Source organism: Ochotona curzoniae, unplaced genomic scaffold, assembly GCF_017591425.1.
Source record: "Ochotona curzoniae isolate NIBS_2020 unplaced genomic scaffold, NIBS_Ocur_1.0 scaffold_274, whole genome shotgun sequence".
Lineage (NCBI taxonomy): Eukaryota > Metazoa > Chordata > Mammalia > Lagomorpha > Ochotonidae > Ochotona > Ochotona curzoniae.
The window spans coordinates 5748311-5771054 of NW_024467101.1; the positions used below are offsets into that span (position 1 = coordinate 5748311).

At 48.3% G+C, this 22744-nt stretch overlaps 1 protein-coding gene across 2 annotated transcripts in view; it reads left to right on the forward strand.

The window, feature by feature from the left end:
• The first annotated feature begins 2531 nt into the window (after positions 1-2531).
• SPECC1L (sperm antigen with calponin homology and coiled-coil domains 1 like) overlaps positions 2532-22744 on the forward strand; it is an 89902-nt gene continuing 69689 nt past the window's right edge. The window contains exons 1-4 of one of the 2 annotated variants that reach the window (XM_041003610.1): positions 2532-2729; positions 12143-12296; positions 17275-18908; positions 21923-22130. In XM_041003610.1, coding sequence (XP_040859544.1) covers positions 2577-2729; positions 12143-12296; positions 17275-18908; positions 21923-22130 — 2149 coding nt within the window. In that variant the 5' untranslated portion in view covers positions 2532-2576. The remainder of the gene's footprint in view (positions 2730-12142; positions 12297-17274; positions 18909-21922; positions 22131-22744) is intronic. The other variant, XM_041003609.1, reaches the window with a different exon arrangement.

Sequence of the window (22744 nt, forward strand, 5' to 3'; positions counted from 1 at the left end):
CCTGGCTCACAGTTTCTGCCACCAGACCAGTTGGTACAGTTTGTGTTACTTGAAGGCAAGCCAGTCCGGAGTGTTTGAGCACAGGCTAGGTAAAGTAGTCAGCAGGGCTGTAAGAACAGGCCTTTTCTTTTCCAGAACATTAGTCTTTTTTGTTTGTTTGTTTTAAGAGTTACTGATTTTGGGGTCCGCGTGCCGTGGCCTAGCGACTAAAGTCCTCACCTTGAATGCCCGGAATCCCATATGGGCACTGGTTCTAATCCCAGCAGCCCCCCTTCCCATCCAGCTCCCTGTCTCTGACCTGGGAAAGCAGTCAAGGACGGCCCAAAACCTTGGGACCCTGCACCCGCGTGGGAGACCTGGAGTAAGTTCCTGGCTCCTGGCTTCAGATCGGCATAGCACCAGCCATTGCTCTCACTTGGGGAGTGAATCATTGGACAGAAGATCTTCCTCTCTGTCTCTCCTCCTCTCTGTATATCTGATTTTGTAATAAAAATAAATCTTAAAAAAAAAGTTATTGATTTTGAGTTGAAAGGCATATTTACAGAGAGAAGGAAAGACAGAGAAGGTCTTCCATCGGTTGGCTCAGTCCCCGATGGCCGCGATGGCCAGGTCGGACTGATTGGAAGCCGAGAGCTGGATCAGAAGTGCAGTAGTCAGGACATGAACCAGTGCTCAGATGGATTGCCAGTGCTAGCAGGTGAGCAGTTAGCCTGTTGAGACACTGTGCCAGCTCTGGTTATTCTGTCGTAATAATAGGTGGAAATCTTCCTGAAACAGACCCTCACACCACCCCCCTCCCCTTTTGGTTCCCAAAATGGTTGCTCAGTCATCCTAAATAACCCTTAAATTTAAAAGCAGGCTTTCATTTTTGTTAATTATGCTACTCTCCCCAAAATGATGCCTGATGTCTTTCCAAACATGATATTATTGTAGAAACTGCTTTTCTAGCGCAGTTAACACTTGTATATATGCCGTAAGGGTGTGTCTGGCTTCAGCTCTGTGCATTGACAGTGTTAACTTCAACGCCTTTTAAGCACTGGAATCAAGTATATGCACTTTGGAGGATGAAGGTTGTGATTTTGCTTGTGGCTGTATAGAGAAGCCCTGGTTTCTGAACCAGATTTTGGTGCAGGTTTTTTTTTTTTTTTTTAAAGATTTATTATTTGGGGGGCCCAGTGCAATAGCCTAGTGGCTAAATCCTCTCCTTGCATGTCCTGGGATCCCATACGGGTGCTGGTTCATGTCTTGGCTCTTCCACCTCCTGTCCAGCCCCCTGCTTGTGGCCTGGGACAGCAGTGGAGGACAGCCCAAAGTCTTGGGATCCTGCACCTGCCTGGAATACCCGGAAGAGGCTTTGGGCTCCAGATTGCCTCAGCTCCAGCCGTTGCAGGTGGAAGACCTTTGTCTCTCCTTCTATCTTCCAATACAAATAAATAAATAAAAAAAATTGTTTTAATTCAAAAAGCAGAGTTAGAGAGGAAAGATAGAGATCTTCTATCCACTGGTTCACTTCCCCAAATGGCTGCAGTGGCCTGAGCTGACCAGTCTGAAGACAGGAACCAGAAAGCTTCTTTGGATCACCTACTTACATGCAGGGGCCCAAGGACTTGGACCAATTTCTGCTTTCCCAGACCACAAGCATTGAGCTAGATCAGAAATTACACCACGGTGCTGGCATTAGTGCCAATGTTTTGATCAATTTTTTATGGTGCTTCTTGATAAAAGACACATGCTGTATAACGCATTCAGCTCCGGGATTTCTGGAAACTCTTGCTGGCTTGTGTGTGGGCACAACAAACACTCGAAATTAGGGCTTTGTTGGAGAATTGGGCAAGTCCGGTCACCTGCAAACAGCTGCACCATGCAAATTGCCGGTTGTGAGCCCAGTGCGGTAGTGTAGCAGCTGAAGTCTTCGCCTTGTGTGCACCGGCATCCCCTATAGGTGCCGGTTCTTGTCTCGGTTTCTCCACTTCCCATCCAGCTCCCTGCTTGTGGCCTGGGAAAGCAGTCAAGGATGGCCCGAGGCCTTATAACCCTGCACCAGCATGGGAGACCTGGAAGAAAGAAGCTCCTGGTTTGGATTGGCTCAGCTCCTGTGGTTTGGCCACTTGTGGAGTGAACTGGTGGATGGAAGATCTTTCTGTCTTTCCTCCTCTTTGTAAACCTGACTTACCCATAAAATTCAATAAATTAAAAAAAAAAAATACAGTACCAGGCTAGTGAATATGTCATTGAATGCTGGAGGTGCTGGCCCCCGGGCTGTTGCTCATCAGTTCTGTTAGAGGTTGGGGTCCTCTTTTTCCTGGATCAAGTAGGGCGTACTGTGTAATTGTAAATAATCAATGCAGAGACTAATGTGCCTTGGGGATAGGCACATCCTGACAGGCTAGCCGAAGGGTTTCTCAGCCTCTGTCTTCCCGTCATGGCCTCTCCCTTCCAAGTGTTGTTTCACAAAGTAAAAAAAAAAGTCCTCACAAAGCTATTTCTAAGATGCTTTCTTCCAGTTTGAGTCTCAGCATCACGCTGTTTGTTTCTGCAGATTTGCTTGTCAATGCATCACGAAGAGGCAGCCCAGAATGAAGAAAGCAAGCAGGAGTGTCGGCTCAGCGCCTAAAGTGTCTGGGGTCAGCAAAACGCAAACCGTAGAAAAGGTCAAACCGGAAAACAACTCCTCGGCACCTGCTGGAGGCAAGCTTGTCAAACCTGGCACAGCAGCAGCCCTGTCCAAGGTATTTGAATCCACACCGGGTTGTTCTGAGGGTGACTCTAGGATGCTGTCACCTTTAATCCCTGACCGTCAGCGAGGCTGCAAGCTCCACCCGTGCTGGGAGCCTGTGGCCTTTGAAGCTAGTCTACCTTGAGGTGGTGGACCTCCTTCGTGACTTTGGTCTATCTGTATGAATGAACCCACGCAGCTGGCTTATGTGTGAAGGAGAGAATGCAGCCCCTGCCTTAGCTAGGGCAGTACACTGCTGTGAATCAGAGGTGGAGTCGGCCTCACGGGCGTGGACGGCGTCGCGTGTCCTGGGGTAGTGGGAAAGCAGCCAGTCTCAGGAAGGTCAATAGTGTGTCTGGTGCAGGAAGTTGTAATGAAAAACGTACTTGCACCACGTCTCCAAGGGCGAGCGTCAGGACCGTGTCCATGAGACAAAGACTGTTCTTTCTCACCCCACGCAACACTTCTGTACCATAAACTCCTGTTTTCCTGACGGGGTTCCAGTGTTAATCCTAGTTTAAACTGGGGGATATTAATCTGCTGAGAGCAGAGTTTATTTGTACTCTCTGAGAAGGCGACTTTAGTCTTGTTGGTCCTAGCATGGGTGTTACCGAAGGAGGCTGTGGGCTACCAGGAGCTACCGTGCAGGCTGTGCTCCGTAGATCTGTGCCCGTGGAACAGTGAGCGCTTACGGGACAGGAAAGCTTCCTTCTCAGGCCAGAGAGCCTTCGTTCTGCACTTGTTTGCTTGAGGGGTGTGGCGTTCCGAGTAAACTTTGGGTGCCAAAGACCAGGAGGGGGTTTCTGCAGATCTAATAGATGAAATGTAATCTGTTTAATGAAAGCCTTTTATTCAAGGCAGGACCTTAATAGATGGTGGCTCAATTATTTTAAGAAGCATTTTGGACCTGGCACAATAGCCTAGTGGCTAAAATCCTTGCCTTGCATGCGCCAGGATCCCATATGGGCACTGCTTCATGTCCCAGTGGTCCTGCTTCCCATCCAGCTCCCTGCTTGTGGCCTGGGAAAGCAATCGAGGACGTTCCAAAACTTTGGGACTCTGCACCCATGTGAGAGACCTGGAAAAGTTCCTGGCTCCTGGCTTTGCAGCTCCAGCTGTTGCAGCCACTTGGGGACTGAATCATTGGACAGAACATCTTACTCTTTGCCTCTCCTTCTCTCTCTATATATGACTTTCCTATAGGAATAAATAAATCTGAAAAAAAAAATCATCTGAAAGGACCGCTGATGGAAGACTTTCTTGTATATGCGTTGAAAGGTGTAGCAGGAAACGCCAGTTTGTCTATGCCCAGGTCGTTGGAATTGATCAGTCCGTGGGCTGCGAGATGTCTAGCAGATTGTCTCTTAGGTACAGTCCTAGCATGCTGCTAGATGTCATGCCGTGGCCTGGAGAATGGTCCCTGGAGCAGACCTTTGCCCTACTTCCCGTCTGGTCTGAGCCCATGTTCTGAGTGACCTCATTTCCTTGGTGGCAGTGCCTTCACTGGAGTAAGGCAGGTGGCATTTTTCTGACCTGACTGGTTACTCAGATGCCAGGAGTCTTGGGATTGGAGGCGTTTGTGGCTGGGTGACCTGTTACTTCCGTGACTGGAAGAACAAGTTGAAGCGCTGGCATTTGCTGCACGCCACTGCCTCACTCAGCCTGGCTCTGCCTCGCTCTGCCTCGCTCTGCCTGGCTCTGCCTCGCTCAGCCTGGCTCTGCCTTGCTCTGCTCGCTCTGCCTCGCTCTGCCTCGACAGTGGCAGCAGTGTCTGCAGGTTTACTTTGGTGCATGCGCACAGCAGCACATCACATCTTCTGCAGCTTGGATCTGGAGTTGCTGGTGGTTTGAACTTGAAGAGTGAGTACCTTTCCATTGTAAAGTGAAGATGGTATATCTGTTCTTGTCAGCACATGCCAGGTGTTGAAAGCTTTGTGCTGTCTTGGCAGGATTGTTTAAGTCTGTGTGTGTATGAGTGTTTCTTTGCCTAGTGTAAGTCATTGCTTTCTCATAACAAGACCATTGGATAGAAATTGAAGTAAGAAGAAAATGGGAAAATAAACAGACAAGTTGAAAACATTAAAGAACTCAGAGGGACTGGTGTTACCTCACAATAGGTGCTGCTTGACACACTAGCGTGTCTCATCAGAGTGCCAGTTCAGTCCTGGATGCTCTGCTTCCAGTCCAGCTCCCTGCTAATGTGCCTGGGGAGGCAACAAAATGTGGTGCAGGTGCTCGGGTCCCCTGGGGCAGCCTGGATGGAGTTCAAGGCTCCTTGCTTCTGCTTGATCCAGCCACGTGGGGAGTGAACCTATGGTGGAAGGTCTCTCCATCTCAGTGCTTCTCCCTTGCTTTGTTGCTCTGCAGATAAACAAGGAAGTAAAACCTGCCCCACTCATCTACTACTCTGATCTCCCTCTGTCTGTCTTGAACACTCCCTAGACTGGTGTTTCTAAGTTTTCCTTTTCCATAGATAATTCCCACAGCCTGAATTCCTGTATCCGCTGTGGTGTGATGATTAACCAGATGAGGTGTTTGACTTTCAATGACTTAGATACCATGTGCACATACTCAGCCATTTGTGTGTGGACACCCACGCCTGTTTATCTGTCACCGCGCGCTGTCCTCATGACACTTTAATTATGGTGGCAGGGCACGGGGCACGCATTGCTTCCTCCCTGTCCTCTGGGGTACTGTTGCAGGCTAGCTCTAGCCGAGGTGCAGAGAAGGACCGCTCTGCTCCAGGTCAGCGCTCTGCTGCCCGGAGCCCTGTGAAAGCACAGACGCACTGCAGCACAGGGAGCAGAGGGCAAGGATCCCCACTGTCGTCAGAAGCCATGGCTCTGGGCCTGTGTGGGGATGGCCTTCTGTGGGGAGGTGGTCCTCACCTGCGCTTCGCAGAACGCATGTGCCGTTCTGGTGGTCGTGCTCACACTTGTGAAAGTGGCATGCTTTTTCTTTTTTTTTTTTTTTTTTTTTTTTTAAAGATTTATTTTTATTATTTTTTCATTGGAAAGGCGGATATACAGAGAGGAGAGACAGAGAGGAAGATCTTCCGTCCGATGATTCACTCCCCAAGTGAGCGCAACGGGCCGATACTATGCCGATCCGAAGCCAGGAGCCTCTTCCAGGTCTCCCACGCGGGTGCAGGGTCCCAAAGCCTTGGGCTGTCCTCGACTGCCTTCCCAGGCCACAGGCAGGGAGCTGGAAGGGAAGCGGGGCTGCCGGGATCAGAACCGGTGCCCATATGGGATCCCGGGCGTGCAAGGCGAGGACCTTTAACCACTTGCGCCACCGCGCCGGGCCCATGGCATGCTTTTTCATTACACCAAGAATGACCCCCCCCAAAACAGTTGAGAGTTAATAACCTTCAGTTGCAATATTAAATAATTGGCAGCTCTTAACAGTTATTTGTGACCATGTCCCTGCTGAGTATAATCTGTCGTACAAGCAGACCAGCTCTGAAACTGAAAAGCCAAAATTTGAAGACCAGTCATAACATTTGAGATGAAGATGCACGCTTACGTAACTTGAACTTGACTTTGAGAATCATGTCTACCTGGTTGCAGTATTAGTTGTATCTGGAGATGTTTTTTTTTTTTTAACCAAATTATCTGAATTTCACATTAGTTAAGTAAGCTAAAAATTCATTCCTGCATGTTTTTGGACTGTTTGTTGGGAAGCAGGTGTTTGTATGGGAATGCCCATGTGTTTATAACATTTTGTAGCAAAAATGAAGAGGGCCCAGTGTGGTAGCCTCGTGGCTAAAGTCCTTGCCTTGCACGCTTAGGATCTCATATGGGTGCCAGTTCTAATCCCTGCTTCCCATCCAGCCCCCTGTTTCTGGCCTGGGTAAGCAGTTGAAGATGGCCCAAAGCCTTGGGTCCCTGCACCCGCTTGGGAGACCTGGAAGAGGCTCCTAGCTCCTGGCTTAGGATTGGCTCAACTCCAGCCATTATAGCTGCTTGGGAAGTGAAGCCACAGGTGGAAGATTTTCCTGTCTCTCCTCTCTGTATGTCCAACTTTCCAATAAGAATAAAATCTTAAAAAAAAAAAATAAAAAGAATAAAAAAAGTGTACAGAGTCCCCAGGGATTCTGTAAGTAGTTTAGTGTAAAACACAAGTTGGAAAGTACAGAGTGTTTCAAAATTGATTTGAAAGGCAGAATGACAAGGTGTTGAGGTGACTCTCATCTCCTGGGTTACTCCCCAGGGGCTGCATCAGCTGGAGTGAGAGACTCCATTTGTCTCTGCCCTGGGTGGCAGGTGCCCAGGTGCGAGGGCATTAGCAAAACAGCCAGGACATCAGTTAGCACTCCAGTATGGGTGGGGTATCCCAAGTGGTGGCTTCATCTCACTGTGCTACAATGTAGGTCCATTTCTTAATTTTGTTTTTATATTTTTGTTGAAGTGTAACACATCTGGAGCGGTTCATAGAATGCAGATGTGCTTAATGAATTGTCACACAGTGAACATAGCCTGTACCCACTGCCTAGCTCAGGAAGCAGAACGGCCTTCTCTCAGAAGTCTTCCTTTGGCCCATGCTTATTCACTGTCCATTCTCTTCTCCCCAGAAGTAACTATTGTCTTAAACTTCTTGTTTTTGAGAGCTTGTCTGGAGATTCTAGCAGGGGAGCGCAGCTACTCATGTACCCTTGACCGATGACCGGTCCTCCTCTAGCGGGGATGGTCGTCCTCTTCGACCGTGCACGCTGCTTCGGGAGGGACGCACATGGAGCGGTGAGGGAGGAAGGGGACCCCCGCCTAGCCAGCCAGATCAGCCGAATCAACCCTGGCGATCAATGGGGTGACAGATGTCGCAGCCAGATCGCCCTCACATCCAAACTTCTTGTTTTGAAAGAAGTATTTGAAAAGCAGAGTTACGGAAAGGGGGAGAGGGAAAGACACAGGGAAAAAGGTCTTGCATTTGCTGGTTCGCTCCCCAAATGGCTGGAGCTGGTTCAGTTTGAAGCCAGGAGCCTGGAGCTTCCCCTGGGTCCACTGCATGGCTGCTTTGGACCATAGTCTCCTGCTTTCCCAGGTACGTCAGCAGGGGGCTGGCACTTGAACCATTGCCCATATCCTGCTGTGCCGGAACGCTGGCCCCTCAAATAACCCACTCCGAGTGGCAGAGACCTCATTCATGTAACTTTATTATGGTATATTGTGTTAATTGCTCTGTTTTATTAGTTGTTGCTCTTAATGTTTTCCAGTGTTTATCTTATAAATTCTATCAAGGTATGTGTATGTAAAAAGATTATATGCAAATATATAGTTTATTGCTATGTATGGCTTCAGGCATTCCGTGATAATCATGGAACTTTATATCCTGCGGGTAATCGGGGACTACTGTAATTAGATTCTCAACCCTAGAATATATGGAAAATAGTTTCAGACTTGCTCATTCATATCACTGCAGGAACTAAATCTATCAACTGAAGTTTAGTATCTGTTTATACCTTAAAAAGTGTAAACTTGAAAAATTGTTAACTCCCTAAATGTCTGTGTGGGCCCTGACTAGGCCAGGGTGGAGCTAGGATCTTGTAGCTTTATCTCAGTCTTCCACGAGTGGCAGGGGCCCAAGGACTTGGGCCATCTTCTGCTGCTTTCTCAAATATATTAGTAAGGAACCGAATTGAAAGTGGAGCAGCTGTGTCCATACGGGATGCCTGCATTGTAGGCCATGGCCTAACCCATTACACCACATTGGCAATCATGACCATTTTTTTGGTAGTTAAATACGTCATGTATTAAAATGTACCGTTTGTGCTTTTCCACGATTGGTATCTGAGTGTAGCAGTATTTTGCATGAAGAGCTGTTTCCGTGAACAAGCTTATGTATAAGTATTATAAGTATTTTGTATTCTTAGAGGTATGAGGTGAGTTGAATTCCTAGAGGTAGGATTGCTGGGGAAAGGTCAGTGTGTGAGCTTTGTCGGCTCTTCCACTTTCATCAGGCGTGTCTCGGCCTGCCTTCCCACGAGCTGTTGAGGAGGTGCCTGTCTCCCACAGCCTTCGCAGAAGAATGTGTTGTCAGACTTCTCTGCTTTCGCCCGTGGGAGAGGTGACAGGTGATACCTTAATGTGTATGTTGTGAACCAGCTGTGTGTGTGTGCGTGTATACATTGATTGTCATTTTGCTAGTTTTCTTTTGGGCCTTTTCCCCTTCAGCTTTTCTGTGTTTTCTGAGAGACAGAAAGAGAGTTAGTTTTCATCCACTGGTTCATTTCCAAGATACCCACAGCATCTGAGGCTGGGCTGGGCCAGCATGGAGAACTGGGAACTTGGGTCCGTCTCCCACATGGCCGGCAGGAACCCAGTGCAGGAGCTGCGTGAGTGAGAACGTGCCATCAAATGTGAGACTGCATTCCAGTGTTCGCTGCAGGCACCTGAGCCATTAAACACCCAGCCGCCCCCCCACTCCTCACAGTTTTTCTTTTTTTAATTTAGTTAGTTAAAAGGTAGAGTTACGTAGAGACAGGAGAGTTTTAGCCATCTTTCATTCACAGTGATTCCCAGGATGACCCAGGATGAAGCCAGGAGCCTGGAATTGTAGCCAGGTCTCCCATGTGTGTGACAGGGATCAAGTCCTTGGGGCCACTCCCTACTGCTTTCCCAGGCACATTAACAGGGAGCTGGATTGGAAATGGAGCTGCCAGCCTCCCAGCCAGTGCCCACGGGATGCTGGCTTCACAGGTAGCAGTTCAACTCAGTATACCATGACACTGGCCCCAGGGATTACTTTGAATTTGCCATTTTTTAACATAGTTGATGGCTAGTGTTTGTCAGTAGAAGCAAGTCTTTTTTTTTAAAAAATGGTTGCTTTTGATTTTTTTAATAAGATTTATTTTTATTTATTTTCATTACAAAGTCATATATACAGAGAGGAGGAGAGACAGAGAGGAAGATCTTCTGTCTAATGATTCACTCCCCAAGTGACTACAATGGCCGGTGCTGCGCCGATCTGAAGCTGGGAACCAGGAACCTCTTCCGGGTCTCCCACATGGGTGCAAGTCCCAAAGCTTTGGGACTGTCGTCTCAGGCCACAAGCAGGGAGCTGGATGGGAAGTGGAGCAGCCAGGCTATGAACCAGTGGCCATATGGGATCCTGTGGGAAGTGGAGCTGCTGGGGTTAGAACTGGCACCCATATGGGATCCCAGCGTGTTCAAGGCGAGGACTTTAGCTGCTAGGTCACGGTGCCGGGCCCTAGGAGCAAGTCTTAGAAAATATGAACAGCCCTTCATGATTAATGTATTGTCTCCCTGCCTGTTGATATAATTTAAATTTATCATAATGTGACAACTCCCATTCATCTGATTTCATTCTTTGAGAGCATTGATGAAGTTTTTTCCCCTTCTCTTAAACAAGCTAACATCTTTTTGGTCTGCTATTCCTCACTGCTGCAAGTTCCAGAGAGTATACTCAGCAGGTTCATTTTAGCTCATGGGTTTTGGATGATCACGGTCCAGAGTCTGGTGAGCCCCACTGGTTTGGCTTTGGATGCAAGGAGGGGCCAGCAGAATGAGGAAGCAGAGGGAGACAGGGAGTGTGTGTTTTGGGAAGCCACCTGGTTTGGTCACAGGGTTCCCACCCTAACAGCTGACTCTGTAACCAGTCAGCTTTCCAGGGATCCACCTTCACATACCATACATAGTTGGGTTAGTGTCCCTCCTTAACCCATTGACATAAGATTCTGGAGTCTGGGCCTGGCATGGTAGCTTAGTGGCTAAAGTCCTTGCTTTACACATCCCAGGATCCCATATGGGCGCTGGTTCATATTCCAGCAGCCCCGCTTCCCATCCAGCTCCCTGCCTGTGGCCTGGGAAAGCAGTCGAGGACGGCCCAAAGCTTTGGGACCCTGCACCTGTGTGGGAGACCTGGAAAAGGCCCTGGACTCCAGGCTTTGGATTGGCTCAGCTCCAGTCATTGCGGCTGGTTGGGGAGTGAATCATTGGATGGAAGATCTTGCTTTCTGTCTGTCCTCCTCTCTGTATATCTGATTTTCCAATAAAAATAAATAAATCTTTAAAAAAGTTTCAGGATTTGAGCTGTTAGTGTGTGAGCCTCTGGAGGCTCCTCAGACTACTCTCTGTGTGGTCACACCTGCCTGATGACGCTGTGGTGCGTAGTAGCACTTTGACAGTTAAATGCCAGAAACAGACACCTGTCTGGTGTGGAGGTGATGAAGTTCAGAACCGGAAGACATTTTACAAATTAATTCTGAATCATTCCAATTTGTAGCAATGAATTTCTAATGATTAAGGTGCTTAAAGATGTGAGAATAGGTCTGTAGACAGAAGGCAGAATTTTTTTTTTTTTAGATTTATTTATTTTTATTGGAAAGTCAGATTTACTGAGAGGAGAGACAGAGAGAAAAAGGTCTTCCATCTGCTGGTTCACTCCCACAGTGGCCAGAACAATCAGAGCTCTGCCAGTCCGAAGCCAGGAGCCTGAAGCATCCTCAACGTCTCCCATGTTGGTCCAGGGTCCCTAGGCTTTGGGCCATCTTCCACTGCTTTCCCAGGCCACAAGCAGGGAGCTGGATGGGAAGTGGAGCAGCCAGGCCATGAACCAGTGGCCATATGGGATCCCGGTGCGTGCAAGGCAAGGAGTTTAGCTACTAGGTTTCTGCGCTCGGCCTGGAAGGCAGTATTTCAATCAGTGGCTTAATTTGTACCTTCACCTTGAATGAGGAAACCTTTTGAGTTAATTTCACAAATCCTTAACTCCTCTGTGTTTTCCTTTATTTCTAGGAAAAATTAAAATAACATTTTGCTTAAGTAATTTTGTAGCCAATCGCTTTATCTGTATTTTTTTTTCTTTTTTGAGAACTCATATTTCAAACCATCTTTGCAAGTTATGAATATTGCAGGGTCTTTTCCAAGAAGCATGATCATTTAGATAGACTATTAACTTTAGTATTATGTCTCTAGGTTTTTTTTTTTTAATTACTATGTCACCAGTCCTTAAAAATAAAATAACAAACTTAGATATTGGGTTCATCATTGGTTCACTGTAGTGTCATGAAGAATGTTTTACTGTCAATAAAATTTCTCTAGAGCAGGATGGTGCTTTCTGGGGCCTTCTGTGTAGTCGGCCTGTGTAGTCCCACCCAGCGAGTCCCCGTGTGTGAATCACGTCCTGGGGCAAGGATGATGCCTTTTCCTGTCCCTCAGTGCCTGCGGTGGGAGTGGCACAGCGACAGGTGCCCCTAGTCTGACTACATGGAGATTAAGTATTTTCAAAAGAAGTGTGTGCATCTTTATAAACCTGTACATAGATGGTTTTTGTCACATCCTGGGACGTATTGCCTGCCTTCAGAAACTCTTTGCAGAATTTTAGATTTCAACAACTTTGTTTAGTCTCAGGATATTGTTTAATTTTTGGTCTTTCTTCCTCTCTCCCTTTTTTTCCTGTGGCTCCTAGACCAAGAGCAATGATGACCTTTTAGCTGGGATGACTGGTGGGATAACTGTGACTAATGGTGTCAAAGGAAAAAAGAGCACCTGTCCCTCTGCAGCAGCCCCAGTGTCCGTCCCGGCCATGACCACCGTGGAGACCAAGTCCAAGAGCAGCTCAGGTACGGTCAGACATCACCACTTTTCATTTGGGTGGAGTGTGTTGGTTTTGGGGTGCTGTTCCATGGTGCGGGCCCAGGGCCCACATCTTTTTTCTTTTTAAGATTTATTTTTATCGGAAAGGCAAATACACAGATAGGAGAGACAAAGAGAAAGATCTTCCATCCTCTGATTCACTTCCCAGATGATTGATTGCAATGGCTGGAGCTGAGGTGATCTGAAGCCAGGAGCCAGGAGTTTCTTCCTGCAGGTGTGGGGTCCCAAGGCTTTGGAACATCCTCGACTGCTTTCCCAGGCCACAAGCAGGGAGCTGGATGGGAAGTGGAGCAGCAGGACATGAACTGGGATCCCACTCATATGGAATCTCAGGGGATGCAAGTCACTAGACTATCATAATTGTTCCAAGGTCTCACATCTTTAATGCCCACCTTTCCTATAGTTACTTTGAATCAAATTCCAGAATTCTATAATTCTGTATTTTTTTCCATTAAAGTTTTTTATTGTTTTTGAAAGGTAAGTGTTCTTTTATTAAAATATCTGTTTGTTTGAAAGGTAGAGTAACAGAGAGGAGAGAAAGAAAGCACGAGTTCTTCCATCTAATGGTTCATTCCCCGAATGGGTGCGACAGCCAGGGCTGGGCCAGGCTAAAACCGAAATCTGACATTCCATCTGGGTCTTCTGTGGGGGTGGCAGAGACCTAATAGGATGTGGACATCCCAAGTAGAGTCTTAACTCACTGTGCTACAGCACTGCCTAAGATAAGGGATCTTTTAAAAGTATAATTACAGGGCGAGTGTTGAGGTATATTGGGTTAATTCATCGCCTGTGCTGCCGGCATCCCATATGGCTGCTGGTTTGGGTTCTGGCTTGCCCACTTCTGAGCCAGCTCCCTGCTAGTGCATCTAGGAGTGCAGTGAAGGGTCACCGGAGAGCTTAGGCACCCGAACCCATGAGGGAGACCTGGGAAAAGCTGCTGGCTCCTGGCCAAGAGCCAGCCAGTGAAAGACACCTGTTTCTTTCTGCAATTCCGGCTTTGAAAGAAATCAAAGGATTAAAAAAAAAAACCCCACATAATTAAAATACCATTGCCATTTCTTATAATGATTAGTAGTGTTTAAATACTAATTATTCAATAAATATCTATTTTCAGCCAGTCTAATAATGCAGGTTTTACTGGTTTTGTTTGGATCTGTGTTTATTGAAGTTGATGTAGGAGGAGGTTTTAGAAGGTTCCTGGGAACTGTGCTTTTTGTTTGTTTGTTTAAGTTTTATTTGGGAGGGAGGGGGGAGAGAGAGAAAGAGAGGAAAAGGGAGGGAGAGAGAGACAGATTGAACAGTCTGCTGGTTCAGTCTTTGAGTTCCGGCCCTGGCTTGGCTGATCTGGGTTGGGATGGAGGCTGGGAGTTGGGGATTCAGCCCAAGTGTCCCATATCACTGAGCCCTCCTCACTGTCTATATTCCAGAATTTAGCCCCATGGGGAACTTAGACACTCTGGTGCGAGTGATGGGCGTCCTGATCTGTCCCCTAAATTCCCACCTTACGTCGAACGCTCTGAGGTTCCCTTGCATCACCACTGAATTGTCTTGTTTTGTTTTGTTTTAAGTCACCCACCCACCACTATATCTCTTACTAAGCTTTCCGTTTCCTAGTTTGCAGCTTTGGAAACAATTTCATACATTTCTTTGTATGCCCAGTTTTTGTGTATTGATTTATCTGTAGATTTACTTATTTATTTTCACCACTTTTGTGTTTTACTTATTTAAGGCAGAGTTATAGAGGAAAAGAAGGGGTGGTGTGTGATTAGCCAGAGTCTAAATTGAAGCCTTGCTTTTTGCTGGCATCATCTCTTTATCCTCACTCCTGCTCCGTGAGGTAAAGACTGCTGTTATCACCGTAGAGATGAGAAGGCGGCATTTAGGAACCTCAAGTGTCTTGCCAAAGGCCATGTGTTCATCTGCTCTGTAAATGGTTACTTGAGTCCCATTTTTTACCAGGTCCTTAAGCTGTAGTGCGAGAGTGCTGGTGTTGTGGTGCAATGGCATCGCGTCGTCCGTGATGCTGGCATCACATTGTCTGTGTTGGACCGCAGAGTTGAGATCTGGCTGCTCCACTTCCAGTCCAGTCCCCCACAGCCCACTCTGTCTCAGTCACTTATCTTTATCTCTTAAAAAGATTTATTTGTTTGAAAGGCAGAGTTACAGAGATAGATCTTCCATCCTGGTTCACTCCCCAAATGGCCTCAAGAGCCGGAGCTCAGTCAGACCGGAGCCAGGAGCCTCTGGGTCTCCCGTGTGGGTACTGAGGTCTGAGAACTTGGGCCATCTCACATTGCTTTCACAGGGACATTCGGAGGGAGCTGGGTCAGAAGTGGAGCAGCCGGGACTTCAGCTGACACCAACATGGGATGCCGGAGGTGCGGGATGCTCCTTAATCCATTACACTACAATTCTAGCTCCTTCTCCCTCATTTTATAACTCTGACTTTCAAATGGATAAAGTAATTTTTTAACTTCCCCTTAGGGGGGTGTATTATTGTGATGAAGAAATAGAATAATCTGAGATACCAGGCAGTGTGTTGGTGTGATGAAATCCAGCAGCCTGAGGGAGAGGAGGAAAGCCAGAGCACATGAGCTAAGAATTCAGGAGACTGCCGTGGGCTGCACTGTGTCCTGTGTGGGGCGGGAGCCCGAGCACTTGTTCAGCTCCCGTTGCTTTCCCACGTGCGTTAGCAGCGAGCTCGAATAACAGTGGAGCAGGACTGGAACGGACTCACGAGATGCTGGTGTGGCCTGTGGTAACCTGGCCCTCTGTACCACAGTGTTGGCGTGTGTGTGTGTGTGTTTCTCCCTTTGCTTTTTTTTTTTTTTTAAACCTCTTGGCTCAGCTGGAGCATTGTTAATTTTTTCCCTCATTGTCTCTCCTATCCTTTCGCTGTTGAGAGATTCACAAGACTCACGGACTGGCTTTTCGTTCAGTTGTGGATGATGGTAGAGATGGGAAAGGGTTTAAAGTTGGGAGAAGGGAAGTTGTACCATCTTTTCCTCTTCTGACCTCCATTTTTTTTTTGTTTGTTTGTTTCCCCTAATCCTATAGCTTCTGTCTGACTTCTGTTACCAATTTCTTTCCCCTTCTCCATTCTTTATATTTATTTGTTTGAACAGATACACATAGACAGGGGGATACATAGAGAGATCTTCCATCCTCTGGTTTGCTCCCCAGATGACTGCAGCAGCCCATTGCTGGGCCAGGTAGAGCCAGAAGCAAGCCAGGAACGCCGACAGGTTTCCTGTGTGGTTTCAGGGGTCCTAACACTTTTGGGCCATTTTTTGCTGCTTTCCCAGGCTCATTAGCAGGGAGCTGGATTAGAAATGGAGCAGTTAGGACTTGAACTGGTGCTCATATGGGATGTTGACATTGTAGGTACTGGCTTAAAACACTAATCCACAATGTCAACCTTGCTCCCACCCTTTTTTTAAAGATGTATTTATTTGCAAAACAACGAGAGAGATTCTCCAGGTGTAGGTTCACTCCCTAAATGGCCACAGTGGCCAAGGCTGGGTCAGAATGTGTACTCTGTCGGGGTGTCCAGTGTGGGTGGCAGGGATTCGGTTCCTCACACTGTCTCTGTTGCCTTGCAAGGCACACTACCAGAGAGCTGGGTGAGAAGCAGAGCTGCCAGATTTGAACTGGAGCTCATATGGGTTGTTGGTGTTGTAGGGTGGTGGCTTAATTTGCTGCTCCACAACATTGGCTCCAAGATTTAAGCATTTAAGCAAGACTGTGGGTCATGCAGGCACGGTTCATGCGTTAGCATTATGTGTCACTGTTTTTTGACATTCAGAGAAATGGTGTCAGATGGGTAAGGTACAGATTCCTGAACTGGACTATATGGGTTTCAGTCTTTTTTTTTTTTAAGATTTATTTATTTTTATTGGAAAGACAGATGGACAGAGAGGAGGAGAGACAGAGAGGAAGATCCTCCATCTGATGATTCACTCCCCAAGTGGCTGCAATGTCCGGCGCTGCGCTGATCTGAAGGCAGGAGCCAGAAACTTCTTTCTGGGTCTCCCACGCAGGTGCAGGGTTCCAAGGCTTTGGGCCGTCCTTGACTGCTTTCCCAGGTCACAAGCAGGGAGCTGGATGGGAAGTGGAGCTGCTGGGACTAGAACTGGTGACCATATGGGATCCTGGGGTGCATTCAAAGCGAGGACCTTAACCATTATGCTATCACGCCGGGCCCTGGGTTTCAGTCTTGTTTGGTCTACTTATGACTTGTGGCATGTTGGTGAGCTGTCTGGCCCTCTTTGGCCAGTGGGATGCTGATACCATGGTCGTTGGGAGTTCAGTGAGGCTTTTCCTTGTTAGCATGTGAGAGGGCCAGTGTGAGTGCGTGCAGTGAATGCTGGGGATTGTTAGCTAGGTTTGCAGTTCCTGTTGGGGCAGCTGTCTTTGTGGCATGCATGGAAACTCTCAGGCCTTTTCCAGGGTCACAGATTCTTGTGTTTCTTGAGGGCCCCTTAGATTTTTGGTTTGTTCTGAAGCCACTTTTCCCTTCTCAGTCAGCTTTGGACCCCTTTGCCATTTGTCTCTGCAGTCAGTTTCCTGGCTGGCCAGTCCTCACCTCGTTTTTGTCCAGCCTACCCTGGCTAATTGGCCTAGCACCCTGCTTTTGGACTCAAGTTAATGTGAATATCTTTTTATTGTAGAGCAGCTCTATTGAGATGTAATCCATATTCCATAATGCTGTACTGTCTTCAGGTCTATATTTGGGTATATTTCTTTTTTATTGGTAATTAAGAAAATGAATGATCTGCTTCTGATGAACAAGAGATTTAAAGAAAATAGGTCCTTCAGGCAGGATTCCCATGAAGTCCTGTGAAATTTATTCCCTAGATTTCACCTCCTGAGACGTGGGGCATGAACTGGAGGTCTTTCTCTTGCTGACATTCCTCCATTAATTTCTTCCCTTTATATACATAGGCACGAGTTCTTCAACCAAGCGGAGCACTTCGACAGGAACTAAGGAATCCGGTTCTGCCAGAGAGAGGTTACGGGAACGCACCCGCCTCAGCCAGAGCAAGAAGCTGCCGTCGGCAGGTCAGGGGGCTCCCGAGGCGGTGCTGGGCAAACGCTCCCGCAGCCGCACCACTGCGGAATGCGACGTGCGCATGAGCAAGTCCAAGTCGGACAATCAGATCAGCGACAAAGCCGCCCTGGAAGCCAAAGTCAAGGATCTCCTCACGTTGGCCAAGACCAAAGATGTGGAGATTCTGCATCTGAGAAATGAACTCCGCGACATGCGCGCACAGCTGGGTATCCAGGACGACCATGGCGAGGGTGATGAAAAATCAACAGAGAAGGAGACCGTCGTCACTCACCCATCCACTGATGTGGAGTCCACCTTGCTGCAGTTGCAGGAACAAAACGCTGCCATTCGTGAGGAGCTCAACCAGCTGAAAAATGAAAACCGAATGCTGAAGGACAGGCTGAACGCGTTGGGCTTTTCCCTTGAGCAGCGCATGGACCATTCAGAGAAGTTGTTCAGTTACCAGTCCCTGAGCCCCGAGATTGCTGCGGGCAGCCAGAGTGATGGCGGGGGGACCTTGACCTCCTCAGTGGAAGGCTCTGCCCCCGGATCAGTGGAGGACCTTCTGAGTCAGGATGAAAACACGCTCATGGACCACCAGCACAGCAACTCCCTGGACAACCTGGACAGCGAGTGCAGCGAGGTCTACCAGCCGCTCACGTCGAGTGATGACGCACTAGATGCCCCGTCGTCCTCGGAGTCGGAGGGCCTCCCCAGCATGGAGCGCTCTCGCAAGGGGAGCAGCGGCAATGCCAGCGAGGTGTCCGTGGCCTGCTTGACGGAGCGCATCCACCAGATGGAGGAGAACCAGCACAGCACGAGTGAGGAGCTGCAGGCCACGCTGCAGGAGCTGGCTGACCTGCAGCAGATCACCCAGGAGCTGAACAGCGAGAACGAGAGGCTCGGGGAAGAGAAGGTCATCCTGATGGAGTCCCTGTGCCAGCAAAGCGACAAGCTGGAGCACTTTGGCCGCCAGATCGAGTACTTCCGCTCCCTTCTCGATGAGCATCACATCTCCTACGTCATAGACGAGGACGTGAAAAGCGGGCGCTACATGGAGCTTGAGCAACGCTACATGGACCTGGCAGAGAATGCCCGCTTCGAGCGGGAGCAGCTGCTTGGCGTCCAGCAGCATTTAAGCAACACCTTGAAAATGGCGGAGCAGGACAACAAGGAGGCCCAGGAGATGATAGGTGCGCTCAAGGAGCGCAGCCACCACATGGAGCGCATCATCGAGTCCGAGCAGAAGGGCAAGGCGGCCCTGGCAGCCACCCTGGAGGAGTACAAAGCCACGGTGGCCAGCGACCAGATTGAGGTGAACCGCCTGAAGGCCCAGCTGGAGAACGAAAAGCAGAAGGTGGCGGAGCTGTATTCCATCCATAACTCCGGAGACAAGACTGACATTCAGGATCTGCTGGAGAGCGTGAGGCTGGACAAGGAAAAAGCAGAGACTCTGGCGAGCAGCCTGCAGGAAGATCTGGCCCACACCCGCAACGAGGCCAATCGCCTGCAGGACACCATCGCCAAGGTAGTTTCACAGATGGAAGTGGTCCGGGCCAGTGTGCCGCAGCAGCTGTGCTCAGAGTTGGGCCACGGGGTCCCTGTGCCATTACCTTGTATGTGCCCTGATACTTGTTAAAGCTTGAGAAGCGTTTCCTCTCCCCTCCCCCTCCAGTCTTTAGTTTGTTTATTTGAAAGGCAGAATCCTAGAAGGTGGGGGGAGACAGAAATATCTTCCATCCACTGGTTCATTCCGCAGGTGCCTGCAACAGCTGGGGCTAGGCCAGGGCAAAGCCAGGAGCCAGGAGCTCCTTCTAAACCCCCCTGAGGAAACATGAATCCAGCTACCTGGGCCATCCTCTGCTGCTTCCTCAGATACGTTGTCAGAGACTTGGGTCCGAAGTGGAGTAACTGGGACTCGAACCAGCGGCCTGATGGGCTGCTGCCTTTGCAGGTGGTGTTTTAATCCTTTAGGCCACAGCATCAGCCCCAGGAATCATTTTCTTTATTGGAATAGACTGAAGAGGATTCTGATGTCACTTTCACTGTCTTGTCTTCCGTTCTTTCCCTGCCAGTGAGGGGATGGGGCTGGATTTACAAACTACTGCCAGAATGAGACTGCGTCCTCTTTCCAGGCCTGCCCACGGAGCCAGCGTACAGTTTTACATCCTCAGCTTTTCTGCACGTTGGTGTAGACAGGGGATCAGTGTTCCAGTCTGCAGGAACAGCAGTTCCTGCTCCCACTTACCCTGCTGTGGTTGCACTTTTCCAGAGAGTTTTGTGAATTTAAAATATTCTTGACTCCCGAGTCTTCTGCTCCTTCAAGTCTGCCATTTATTGCTGGCAGTGACCTTCAGGCTGTTCCCCCAACCCCCCTGTTTGGCAGGTGTGCAGCGAGACAGTGATGGCACATGCTCGGGGTCCCCTGGCGCTGCCCTTGAAATGGCTTTTTTTTTTTTTACATGGGTTATAATCCTAACATTCTGTTTATTTTTTGTATTTGTTTTAAAGACTTATTTTATTTTTATTGGAAAGGCAGATATACAGAGAGGAGAGACAGAGAGGAAGATCTTCTGTCCGATGATTCACTCCCCAGGAGGCCACAACGGCCAGAGCTGAACCAATCCGAAGCCTGGAGCCTCTTCCAGGTCTCCCACACGGGTGCAGGGTCCCAAAGCCTTGGGCTGTCTTCGACTGCTTTCCCAGGTCACAGGCAGGGAGCTGGATGGGAAGTGGGGCTGTTGGGATTAGAACCGGCGCCCATATGGGATCCCGGGCGTGCAAGGCGAGGACCTTAACCACTGCGCCATCGTGCCAGGCCCCATTCTGTTTATTTTTTATTTATTTATTTTTTTAAAAAGATTTGTTTTTATTATTATTTTTTGGAAAGGCGGATATACAGAGAGGAGAGACAGAGAGGAAGATCTTCCGTCCGATGATTCACTCCCCAAGTGAGCGCAATGGCCGATGCTATGCCAATCTGAAGCCAGGAGCCTCTTCCAGGTCTCCCACGCGGGTGCAGGGTCCCAAAGCTTTGGGTCGTCCTCGAGTGCTTTCCCAGGCCACAGGCAGGGAGCTGGATGGGAAGCGGGGCTGCCGGGATAGAACTGGCGCCCATATGGGATCCTGGGCGTGCAGGGCGAGGACCTTAACCACTTTTGCCACCGCACCGGGCCCCATTCTGTTTATTTTTAAAAATCTTTATGCACTGCTCTTGTAAAGTAAGAATTTTTAGCATGTCACTGGTGGAAAACTTTAATTATTTAGCTTTTTTTTTCCTTTTTAGTGATTACTTTTCCTTTTTAGAGATACTATTAGAAGAAGATGTGAGCATCTGAGTTGAGGTCCATGTGAACAGCTGTACATTAGCAAAGACATCGCTCCAGAGCATTTTCCTTTTATTTATTCGTTTTTTTTTTATTTAAAGGCAGAGATAGGGGAGACAGAAAGAAAGATCTTCCATCCACTGGTTCACTCTCTAAGTGGCCACAAAAGTTGGAGCTGAACCAATCCAAAACCAGGAGCCAGACGCTTCTTCCGGGTCTCCCATGTGGAGCAGGGTCCCATTGCTTTGCCAGGCCACAAGCAGGAAGCTGAAAGGGAAGTGGAGCAGCCAGGATGTGAACCGGCACCAACAAGGTATTCTGGCACATGCAAGGCCAAGATTTAGCCACTAGGATGTTGTACCTGGCCCTGCTTTCTGTTTTCAATTCCACACTGAAGCTGTTACAGGACGCCCACTTTGTAAAAAGCACATGAATCTTTAATCAAATACATACCTTCATTCTAAACTTTGGAGAAGGCAGAATTTCCCCCAAAATGTCCTCATATAGCATCTAGGTGAGTTCAGTGATATGTTGCTGATGAAATTAGTATATGCACCAGTTTATACTTAAACACATTAAAGAAGATTTTATGTTATTGGCAGGGAGCTGGATTGGAAGTAGAGCAGCTGGAACTGAAGCCAGAGCCCATGTGGGATGGTGGCATCACAGTGGCGGCTTTACTTGCTGTGCCACAACTCTGGTCCCTGAGTCTTTTTTTTTTAATTTAAAAATTTTATTTGTTTTTATTGGAAAGTCAGATATACAGAGAGGAGAAAAGAGAGAGAGAAAGATCTTCTGTTGGTTGATTTACTCCCTAAGTGGCCTCAACAGTTGATGCTGCACCGATCTGAAGCCAGGAGCCAGGAGCTTCTTCCAGGTCTCCCACGCGGGTGCAGGGTCCCAAGGCTTTGGGTCGTCCTTAACTGTTTTCCCAGGCCACAAGCAGGGAGCTGGATGGGAAGCAGAGCTGCCAGGGTTAGAACTGGCATCCATATATTATCTGGCATGTACAAGGCAAGGACGTTAGCCAGTAGGCTTCAGCACTGGGTCCTTAGAGTGCTTTTAAAATGCTTTTTCACTGATACTACACAGGTTGTTTTAGTTCACGCATCGCAACTCACCCTTAGGTTCTGTTTGAAACAGGGTGTTTTTCAATTCTGGAACTTACTTCAGAACAACTCTGCTTTTCTAAATCTGCACCATTTGTTTTCCATAGGTAGAAGATGAGTATCGAGCCTTCCAAGAAGAAGCTAAGAAACAAATTGAAGATTTAAACATGACACTGGAAAAGCTGAGATCAGAGCTGGAAGAAAAGGAGACAGAAAGAAGTGACATGAAGGAGACCATCTTTGAACTTGAAGATGAAGTGGAACAACATCGGGCTGTGAAGCTGCATGACAACCTTATTATTTCTGATTTAGAGAGTAAGCAATGGGGGAACTTTTTCACTCCTGTTCTCCTGTGCTGGTTGGTGTGCGGGCCTGGCTTGCCATCCGGGATGCAGTACAGGTTAGCAGTTGTGGTGGGCACAGCAGTCCAACATCTGCAGTAGCACAGCTGGCTTGCAGACCTTGGGCCTCGTGGGTAAGGTGCCGTGTCCCGCCGCAGAGTGCCTGGCCTCAGCCTGGCTCTGCTTCTGCCCCCGTCTTCCGGCTCACACGGAGTCTGGGAGACTGCCGCGATGGCTCAGATAACAAGTTGTAAGAAGAATATAAAGCTTTTCTTTGTAGAAATTTTCACGAAGAACAGGGTAGTTGCGTGACCTTCAAATGTCTTCCCATAGACATTTATCACGGGCAAGTGAGGAGACGGGGCGTGCAGAAAAAATAGCCGGGAATTACACAGTGGAAAAACTGGGTAGGACTTGTCCTGGGTGAGTGACGGAGCCACACAGGAACGGAACACGACGCTGGCTGGGCTGCAGTCGGACCGGGACACACGGTTCCAGTTAGTCACAGAGAAACATTTCGACAGCCCAGTGAGGAATGTTCCACTGCGGAGGGGGCGGGTGGCGTGGTCCTCAGAAATACCAGTGTCA